This window comes from Nansenia antarctica (genome assembly GCF_963989245.1).
Source record: "Nansenia antarctica genome assembly, chromosome: 5".
NCBI classification, from domain to species: domain Eukaryota; kingdom Metazoa; phylum Chordata; class Actinopteri; order Argentiniformes; family Microstomatidae; genus Nansenia; species Nansenia antarctica.
In genome coordinates, this window is record NC_137690.1 from 22,809,700 (window position 1) to 22,820,348 (window position 10,649).

At 46.8% G+C, this 10,649-nt stretch overlaps 1 protein-coding gene across 1 annotated transcript in view; it reads left to right on the forward strand.

The window, feature by feature from the left end:
* The window catches only part of ebf2 (EBF transcription factor 2), a gene marked incomplete at both ends in the record, with an annotated part of 26,909 nt that extends 16,790 nt beyond the window's left edge, over window positions 1-10,119 (forward strand). The window contains 10 exons of the mRNA XM_080530710.1: window positions 5,751-5,832; window positions 7,402-7,543; window positions 7,747-7,877; window positions 8,145-8,271; window positions 8,521-8,609; window positions 8,758-8,823; window positions 8,940-9,114; window positions 9,211-9,396; window positions 9,539-9,706; window positions 10,088-10,119. Coding sequence (XP_080386836.1) covers window positions 5,751-5,832; window positions 7,402-7,543; window positions 7,747-7,877; window positions 8,145-8,271; window positions 8,521-8,609; window positions 8,758-8,823; window positions 8,940-9,114; window positions 9,211-9,396; window positions 9,539-9,706; window positions 10,088-10,119 — 1,198 coding nt within the window. The remainder of the gene's footprint in view (window positions 1-5,750; window positions 5,833-7,401; window positions 7,544-7,746; window positions 7,878-8,144; window positions 8,272-8,520; window positions 8,610-8,757; window positions 8,824-8,939; window positions 9,115-9,210; window positions 9,397-9,538; window positions 9,707-10,087) is intronic.
* Between the last annotated feature and the right edge of the window lie 530 nt (window positions 10,120-10,649).

Here is a 10,649-nt window from a genome sequence, read left to right on the forward strand (position 1 = left end):
AGTGTTACAGTAAGATGAGCATTGTAATAGTTCTCTATTGGTAAGTATAAAACCTGTTCATGCACAGTGGATGCTCAGAATGTCTCAATGTGACAGTTATGAGAATGTATTTTGAATCCTCATCCCACAGGACACACAAAGCATGCTGGGAGAGGTCAGGACACTGATGGGAGGTCTATTCCCTATCCTGGTTGTACATTCATGCTCTCCTTCCCCAGACTGTGTGTGAATATCTGTATGTCAGTCTGTCCAGAGATGCATATGCCTAGTTGCTTAACACTCACTATATCCATCCTTTGTTATTTTATCAAGTGTGGAATATTGAAACATAAAATTCGACAATTAAAACAAACATTTTAAGCCCGAGGACATACACAAGGAAAAGGTCCACTTTCACTCTGGTGGAGTGGTTAATTAGGGCCCAGTCTCCTCGTGCCCCCTCACCCCTCACCCCTCTCACCTCACAGCTCCAGATTTTGTGGTGGCAAGCCTGATGGTTTTACAGCATTACCAAGCTCTATAAATCAGTACTAGTGGTTTCAGTGTTTGGCTTTGACACAGTTCTCAAGTTAAGAGACGGGGGTGGGCTGGTGCTGTGGCTGGGGCCGGGGCCACAGGGGTGAGGCTGCGCTGGGATGGAATGGGGAAGAGGCCATGAGGGCGCATCCAATCCAGCGGTCAAACTTTAAAAGGAGTCCTCATTGCTCCCCATGCTCTGTTTCAGTCTGTATGGCACATCTCCAAAGAATCTGCAGGCTATTTCTGATACCACTGGCCGATCTGTGAGTATTTCCTTTCCACCATTGATCTGGTGTGTCCATCTCAACCCCTCAATCAGTGATCACATCTGTCAGCATGTGTGTGAGGATTGGTATGTCTTGTCACTCGGCCCATAGAGACTTTTAATCCCTGGATCATAAAAGGCGTCAATGAGAGACTAGCTCTCAGGACACAGGTTGTAGATTATGAAAGGGTGGGACTGGAAAAAGTGGGGTTGATGGAATAAATTGATGGAATAAGTTGATGGAATAAAAAACGACTACTTACAAATACAAGACAGTTGTAGGAGAAGGAAGAGAGAGAAAGAAGGTGAGATGTGAGTGGAAGTTTTTTAAGGAAAGGTGAATGAAGTCAAACAAGTAGTATAATTTCTGTATGTTTTAGGAGGGGGGGGGGCTGGTTGGGAGACTGGTGTGAAAGGTCCTGCGGTGGTATGCGACAGAGGGGGTATCAGTTCGTGGAGGGTTTTCTGTGCCCCATTAGCAGTGTCAAAGGTCATGTGCCCCGGGTGTTAACCCTGGTGACCAGTCTAGCTTCCAGTCTGCCAGGGGACCCTGGGATCCAGGGGTATTTATTACCTCCCCCCAAAACCCCCCTCCTCAGAATCCCCCAACTCTCCCCACAGAGGAAAACAAAACACCCCTTTTCCTCCCCCATCCCTTACCACAACCCACTCTCTGTACTAATTGGATGCATATCCATACATTGATGCATGAAGGCCCATCTGTAGATTATGTGCTTTGGCGTGAAATATTCTTAGGTCACCTCTAGCTTATCCAAATCTCAGCCAATAGCCAGGAGCTGTGGAACTTAGCTGACCCAAAACATACATGTTTTGTGCATACATTGCAAATTGTGTTTTCATAATAGGATCTAGAATAGTGGTGAGTGTGAGTAATAGTGTGCATCTGTTTGTTCCAGTGTGTGTGCATATGAGTGTGTGTCTGTGTGTGAGTTATTGTTCTCAGTGCGTGAGTGTGGCAGAGGAAGGTCCTCAGCATGTCAGTATGTTTTAATGCCTCACATCTGGTTTCCTAATTTTCCTCCCCTAACCCCCCCACCATGTCAGGACACTGTTTTGTTTTTCCAGGGTGGGGGGCGATGGGGGGGATGTCTGATGAGTGATGGCCCTGAATACAGGACGTCAACATCCCCCCCTGTCTCTCTCTCTCTTTCTCTCTCTCTTTCTGTCCCCCTCCTTCCCTCCCTCTCTTTTTCTATTTCTCTCTCTCTCTTAGTACAGGGCTAAGGAAGACCATGCTCTTGATCTGTCACTCCATCACTATCTTCTCTCTCTCTCTCTCACTCTCTCTCTCACTCTCTCTCTCTCTCCGTTATTGGCTTATAATTGTGTCATCATTAAGGCAGCTGTCCAGAACCTGGGGGCCAGCCTTGCATGAGATGGGCTGATGTCCCACAGGAAGAGAGAACTGGAGAATGTACAGTAGTGTAGTTGTGTGATATCTATGCATCATAGAAGATCAATTGACACTGATAAACCATTGTGTCCAATAAGCACAGAGAGTGATGTCTGTTATGTCTCTGGGAAACAGCCATATATGTCAATAGTCATTAGGGTTGATGAATGCCTATGAAAGTTCTTGTTAGAGGTTCCTGCGCTGCTCATGTGCTTGCACTGATGATTAAGGCCATGTGTATAGCTTAGCTAAACGCGACTATGTGTAACAGATGCCTCTGAAAGTGCTGGGGCTCAGAGTGGTGTGAAACAGAGGGTCAGTGCATGGGGTGGAAATAGAAGAAAGAAAGAATTACAGAACTGTGTCTGTAACTTTGTTGTTCTTGCAGTGACATGACTCGCAGTCTACCTTTTTGAACTAGTTTTTAGTTAAGCAAGTTGTCACCATGCGGATTGCTCCCCTCATGCTGTGAGGCATGTGTTTAGTCTTGGGAACTGAAGCAGATGCAGACAAAGGGGATTTGAAGTCCTTGACAGAGATACAGAGGGGGGGAAAGACAGACTCCCTGTGGAGCCAGTGTGGAAATTGATCCCAAGGCTTAAGACTTGGGCCTACCTTTTGTTTGTGTTTCCTAATAAGTGTCTCTGTGGAGGGTGGGAGTTACCAGTTGCGGAGGTTATAGCTTCATTGATTTACATTAATGATGACAACTGCGGACTACTGTAGGTGTTTTATAAAACTCTCAACTGTCATTCTTAATGGTTACCACAATTACGCAGAAAAGTGTGTTTCCGTTGGTTTTAATGTAGCCTTGTGTACGTCTGCTTAGAGAAGAGAAATAGATCCTTTTATTGAATGGAATAAAAAAATAAAAAAAATAGATATGAACTCCAGTGACGGCTCTATTCATGGTTGCATGGAGTGTATAAAAGGCAGAGATGCAAAAACATACCTTTTTTATCAAGCTTGTTTGAATGCGGACCTTCCACCCCTCCCACAACTTCCCTCTGACATCAAGACCACCTCAAATCCTGTACTCTTCATCTCATCTCTCGCCTGTGGGTGGGGAGGTGTGTGGGTGTATTACATTACCAAAACAAAAACAAACAACAGCGATATTAAACTTTTGCGACCACAATAGAGGAGGGGGAAAAAACAGAGGGTCCTCGACTTCTTATTAATTATGCAAGATTAGTCTAATTATAATTCAGCAAATGAATGTGTGGCAGAAGGTGCGAGGCGACGGGGCTGGGAGATTTGCATGTTAAGTGGGCAGGGGGAAGCGGCTAATGCATGCTAATGTATGCACCAACGTCTCGCTTTAATTTCAGCATTTGCAGCTGTGTGCGTCCGAACTGAGGGGGGTGAAAAGTTGACTGAATGGGTTTTGGGGGGGACAAAGGTGGGGGTGGAGGGGTGTGCAGAAGTGTGTGCGTGTGTGTGTGTGTGTATGTGTGTATGGTATTACACACGCAGTAAGGGAATGATGAGTTTAAGTCAGAGAGCAAGAACAGGTACGCAAGGAGAGCTAGTTCATTCTGAGCCCAGTGAGGAATGTGGAACATCTACTCCCAGCGAGGGTTGAAGATCCATGTTCACTATGTCTTTGAGTTCTAAAACATCCCCGTAGTTCTCTAGTGTGACTCAGTGGAGTGAGCGGTCATTGCTGGTTGGGTGAACTTGAAGTGGCCAGAGAGCAGGTGGCAGGGAGAGGCGTGTGTCTGAGACAGACCAGGGCCATGGCCACGCTCACTTACCCCAACAATGGAACCTTGACCATAATGTTGTCATAAATTAGTCTACTGGGGATCTTTATGGGGGGTTCCTACATGAACATCAGCCAGATTAATTGAATGTTTCCCATCATACCAAGATGAAGATGGCATACTGTACAACCCTACTGTACAACAAGTTCTCTTCTGTAAAAAGTGAATGAAAGCAGAACATGTTTCAAAACAGTATGAGCGTGAGTTACTGTACTGTTTAGAGAAAGGGCTGTGAGGCAGGGAGGGAGGAAGAAGGAGAGACTTAGGGATTGGGTTAGAAGGAGGAAATGGTTGGAGGGAGGGAGAGGCAATGTTCCCCTTTTGCACACATCCACCCGGAGCCCAACTGCAGTGGAGCTGTGAGGTTGGAGGTCCTGATAAATCATAATCACCCTCCGCCAACAACAATATTGATTGTCCTCCACTGAAATAGCCCAAATCAAGAAATATTGGACACTGTTTTGGAACCAAGCGCTTGTTCTGAGCCAGGTCCTGTTCACAAGGGAAGAAGGGAGGGAGTGATGGAAGAAGAGAGAGGAGAGGCTGAGAGAGTGAAGGAAATATGACAATTTAATGGGAGGGTCCTCGGCGGTGAGGCCAATATGAAGTCCCTCTCCAAACAAGGTCTCTCCATTAAGATGACTTACTGTGTATTTGCAGTGTGCACAATGTGGGTGGGATGGAATACTGTAGCTACCCAAGCGGCTCCAGCCACAGCCAATCATTCCATCCTGTCTCTTCCTCCTTGTTAGTGAATTCAACAACATTAACGGGTGTGTTATTAGAACTGTGAGGTCAGTCAGTGTCAATGGGCAACAAGCATCTGATCGTTGACCACATATTTGCCAGTTGTCCTGATCTCTGCACCACTCCCCATTTCAATCTGATTCTACATCTCCCCAGCCTATATCCTCTCAATTGGTTCATCCCCACTTCTCTCATTTCTCTCTGACCCCCCCCCCCCCCCCCCAATCTCTCTCTCTCTCTCTCTGATGGAATGTGTGTTCCTTGTGGTTGCTTTCTCTTTTCCCATCTCTGTCTTTCCTTCTTAGCGTGGGGACTTTGGGATTGCGGCAGAGCCGCGTTGCCATGGTAGCGGGCTGTGTTGCCGAACTGTGTACACCTGGGATTTGGAGTCTCTCTCCCTCCTCTCCCCAGCTTCATCTCACTTATTCCATCTCTCGCTCCCTTTCTCTTCTGCTCTCTGCTCTAGTGGAGGTGATCAGCAACCCTTTTCTCCCCTTCTTTACTCTCACTCACAGGTGCACACACATACAGACAAAAGACACAACCACAACAACACAAACATGTACATTCATGCACATATGCATTCTCTGCCCTGCCACTGCCTTCCTCTCTCTTTCCTCCTTTCACTCTCCCTTTCACTTTCCCCCACTGTTCCCATGTGGGGGGTTCAAATACAGCATTGCGGGATACCATGGTCCCCAGAGTCCCCCAGCATACATCACTGTCTCCTGTTCACTTTGAAACACAGCAGCAATTTTCACTGGACTGCATTTCAAATCCTCAACATTTGATTTAAAGTATAATAACATTGACTCTAATGCTAAACTAAACAGCTGTGATTAATGCTCAAGCAGTTATCACACAGCAGCATTAGCCACACACACACACACACACACACACACACACACACACACACACACACACACACACACACACACACACACACACACACACAGCCACACCCACACAATTGTTTTTTAAGTTTTGTTTTGTTTACTGAGTTGTTGATTTATGTGTGTCCTGTTATTTACCTCTGCAGGTTTTTCTTGAAGTTTTTCCTGAAGTGTAACCAGAATTGTCTGAAGACAGCCGGGAACCCAAGGGACATGAGAAGATTTCAGGTATGGAGAGTAGGACAGAGAGATATGTGTATGTGTATACGTGGCAGAGAGAGATGAGGAGGGAGACTGTGTGTGTACGTGCAAGCTGTTGAGAACAGCCATTTTATGGATGCCAGTATCTCAAATAAAATACATATAAAAACATGCCACTTTTTCTGCCCTCCACCTTAATAAATGGGCTATTTTTGTTGGCCAGTTCTGGCCAGGTAGGCTTGAGACCACATTTCCTCATACCATAGTGAGCCATTGGTCAGACATTTCCAAAGGAAGGAATTGAAGGGAAAGTTAAAGGTGAAAGTTAAAAATCAATAGAAAAACAGAGAGAGAGAGAAAGATATGGAAAGATGGAGAGAAAGGAAAGAAGGTAGTGGAGTGGGAGAGACAAGGGGGGAGGCGGGCAGGAAATAGGCTGAGGTGTTTCAGGAAGTTGTCAAGAATTGAGTGATTGGCTCCAGATGGAGTAGGTCATGCTCCGTGACCCAGGAAGTGGTCACAGGGGACACTCCCGCTTCACTTCCTCTGCTGTCTTTCAGCACCGGAGCCCCTGTCTGGCATTTTCTCTCTCCCATCTACCCCTCTCCCCCTCTCCCCTCTCTTCCTCTCTCTCTTTCTCTCTCTCTCTCTCTCTCTCTCTCTCTCTCTCTCTCTCTCTCCCTCTCTCCCTCTCCCCCTGTCTTCCACTATGTTTGTTTTAACTCCTGCGCTGTGACACATGCTGAGAAATTATGAGCCGTTGGCTGCTCCAAGGTCCTCACCTCCAGGTTAGGAGGCGATCAGAGCTGGACAGGAGCCTGTTGCTGCTTGATCGATAATTTACAGTTATTTTCCCTCAGATTCTTCTCCTAGTCCACCACCTACAAGCACATCTGCTTTCGCTCCACCTCTCTCTTTCCCCTCCTCTGTCTCTCTCTGCACCTTTACTCTTGCTCTCTATGTTTTGGTTGTGGTTTTATCTTAGTTTGCGCTCAGTTTAGTATTTCACCACTTGGAAGATCGGCCAATATTTGTCATTAGAAATGTGGACACTCCTAAACACTCAGGGAACACTCATAAACACTCATAGATAATCAAATGGATTCTGGGGAAAGCACACAGGAACACACACATATTTTGCATGCACGTCCTCTATGCCGAACAGATGTATTTCGTAGAGCGGCAGGCACACACACATGCTGCTCGCCAGAAATCAAATTAGGGCCACCATATATCACCCACTACTTTAACGCCCAGTAAAAATAGGAGATTCCATATGTTTGGTGTCAGTGAGGGATTTTGGGGAAGACAGGGACTGCCCCGTGGACCACAACTCCAACCAGAGCCTCAGGAGGGAGGGGAGAGGATAGAGAACAGAGGGAGACATTGGGAGGAGAGAGGCCACAGAGAAGCACTGTGGTGAAGGGAGGGGAGTGGGGGTGTACAAATATGGTAAAGAGCCCAGGGTTGTCATATTACCCATTGAGAAATACTGCTGTCATGAATATGTTGAAATGGATTGTAGCGAAGGGAATTTGCAGTCCCACAAAAAGTCTTAGTCACTGATAAACTCATGATGGTGTCTCATTCTCTCAGGTTGTCCTGTCCAGCACTGTGTGTGTAGACGGCCACGTTTTAGCCGTATCCGACAACATGTTTGTTCACAACAACTCCAAACATGGCCGGAGGGCCCGCAGGCTGGAGCCAGGAGAGTCAGTGGAGAACGGCATGGAGTACGGTAAGACACCAACCACCAACAAACACAGAGATATGATACATCAGGAACCCATTCATACTGCTTCTTTCCACTTCATAGTCGCCCTCACTATTGCACAAGCCCACAAGCCCAGCCACAAGGTCTTGAGCTCTTGAGCTGACCCATCTGAAACTCTAAGCTCTAAGTTCCAGTAGTTAAAATGACTCTATTGTTTGTCTCTGCAGCCACCCCCTGCATCAAAGCCATCAGCCCCAGTGAGGGCTGGACCACAGGCGGGGCCATGGTCATCGTCATAGGAGAGAACTTCTTTGACGGGCTGCAGGTGGTGTTTGGCAGCATGCTGGTGTGGAGCGAGGTAGGGGATTAATACTTCTAGTAACTGTCTCTTTAAAAAATAACTCATTAATGATACTGTTAATGATTTGAAACATAAGGGGATATGTTGTAAAACCATCTGGCTTGTCTCATTATCAGAGTAATTTATGGGCTGCCGACTACATGTTGGAATAGTTTCATAATATACCAGATACTGTAGAAAAACAAAAATGAAGGTGTTTGGTGCTTACTCTCTGGCTTTCTCTCTCTCTCTCTCTCTTTCTCTCTCTCTCTCTCTCTTGTGCAGTTGATCACACCCCACGCCATTCGTGTACAGACGCCTCCTCGGCACATCCCCGGGGTCGTTGAGGTTACGCTGTCTTACAAATCAAAACAGTTCTGCAAGGGAGCGCCTGGCCGCTTCATCTACACAGGTGAACACACACCTCCTCACAACACAGCCGCAAAGCTACACACAAGCACAATACCTTCTCAGTTCCTGTCGCACTATAGCTTAGGACCAATAGTGTCTCACTCACAATTTACACCATCAACACTGGTATAACTGTACAGTACATGAGTGAATTAATCAAGGTTATTTGAGTTTAGGATGTTAGTGAAGTATGAGCTTGTGCTGATGTATCTGTGTGTGTGTGTGTGTGTGTGTGTTTATGTGTGTTTAGCTCTGAATGAGCCCACCATAGACTACGGTTTCCAGCGTCTTCAGAAGGTCATTCCCAGACACCCTGGTGATCCTGACAAACTGGCCAAGGTGAGTGACTCCTCGTTTATCATAACAACACAACTCTTTCTCTGTTAACACACACTTACACACACCTACTTCTGTACACACACACACACACACACACACACACAAGCTAACACCAGAGGTTAATGCATTTTTCTCTTTCTGTGTGTAGGAGATGCTACTGAAGAGAGCAGCTGACCTGGTTGAGGCCTTGTATGGAAACCCACACAGCAACCAGGTAACCTGCCCTGTGAAGCTCTCCCATCACTCTATACTCACTATACTCTAATCAATAACCACTGCAAATATGTGCCCTTTTAGAATTAATATCACTCTGTATTGTCCCTCCTTTAGGACATGTTGCTGAAACGTGCAGCAGACATCGCTGAGGCCTTGTACAGTGTTCCCCGTCCCCACAGTCAGCTGCAGGCCCTGCCCAGCTCCCCAGCCCACGGCAGTGTCATGGGCCTGGGCTCCTACCCCTCCCAGCTGGGCGTGAGCATCGGAGAGCCAGGCCATAACAGCCAGGGTGAGGAGGACTGACACCACTAACCACTGGAGGTAGATATCACAGCCAGAAAAAAATCAGTCTTTAAACTCTCTGTATGTCTCTCTCTCTCTCCAGGTTACATTCGTAACTCCAGCAGTTTGTCCCCGCGGGGGTACCCCTCTGCCTCCACCCCTCAGCAGTCGGGTTATGGCGGTGGCGGGGGCATGAGTGGAGGTTACGGGGCAGTGCCCATGACTAGTCTTGGGGTGCCAGGCTCTCCTGGTTTCAGCAGTGCCTCCCCTAATGGTTCCCCTTATGGCAGTGAGTAACACTCTATTTCTTCTCTTGCTCAGTCCCTTGTTTTTGTGTGACCATTTAGTAACTGTACTTAAGAAGACTCAGAAGTGTCAGACAAGGTGAATAAGTGAATTATTGCTATTGTCTTTCTCTCTCTGTTCCACAGTAATGCCATCTAGCCCCACTATCCCGGGTTCGAGCTCCTCATCCTCCCTCTTGCCATTCTCCTCCTTCCCTTCCTCTGCCAAGCAGAAGAGCGCCTTCGCGCCCGTCCTCAGGCCCCAGGGTTCCCTCTCTCCTGCCTGCCCCAGCTCAGGGGGAAACAGCTTCAGAGGTACAGTAACTTTCCTCACAATCCAACTTCTCACACACTACTCAGACATGGCTAAGCAATATGTGACACAGTCTGGTGAATTAGGCCGCAACTCGGCAATTCTCTCTTAATTGATTTGAGGTGTACCAACATTCAAATATGCATATCTTCTTCAACTTCTTTCAGATTTCAATGTATGTCAATGTATCATTTGAAAGCTTACAATCCCTTTCATAATCTGTCAAAAAATGAAAAATGACCTCCCCCTACTTGGGGCCTTTTTTTTTTTACCAGATCCTGTCACATATGACAAGCTGTTTGATGATGAGTCACAGTAAGGTTTGCAACAAACCATTAATGATCCAACAGGTGATTGATCATTTGTTTTCTCTTCCCCTTTAGCAATGACTGGCCTGGTAGTGCCCCCGATGTAGCCACCAACAACCCCCTCCATGCCAGACCACTACCCCACCTACCCCTACTCCAGGCACTAAGAGGGCAGGGACAACGGAACACTGATTTCTCACCATAACTATATTGACTGATTCCCTGCTACTTTTTAGTACATTTTTATCATCTACATGGATGAAAGGGATGGGGTTAGAACCTCCAAAGACCAGCCATCCACTCCAGAAGCAGTGAGAAGATGGTCTCTTCATATACAGCAGCTCTAAAGACAAGCAAGCTCCTGAGGTGGTGTCAGAAGAGAGGGAGCCCTAGTGGGTGCTTTATGAGGTGTCTCTGCCTTGAGAGGATCGCAGCAGTCGACAGTGAGAATGCCTTCATACGCTTGAAAAGCACCCATATCCTCCCAGCCCCACTGCTTTATGCAGCACGTGGCTCCTCCAACATATACCCAAAACGGGTCAACCTCTTGGGGCTAAAAGCGAGCAGCATTGAGGATTTGTTGTAAGAGCACTGAACTCGGTGGATGATGGACACCTCTACTAATAATACTATTTGT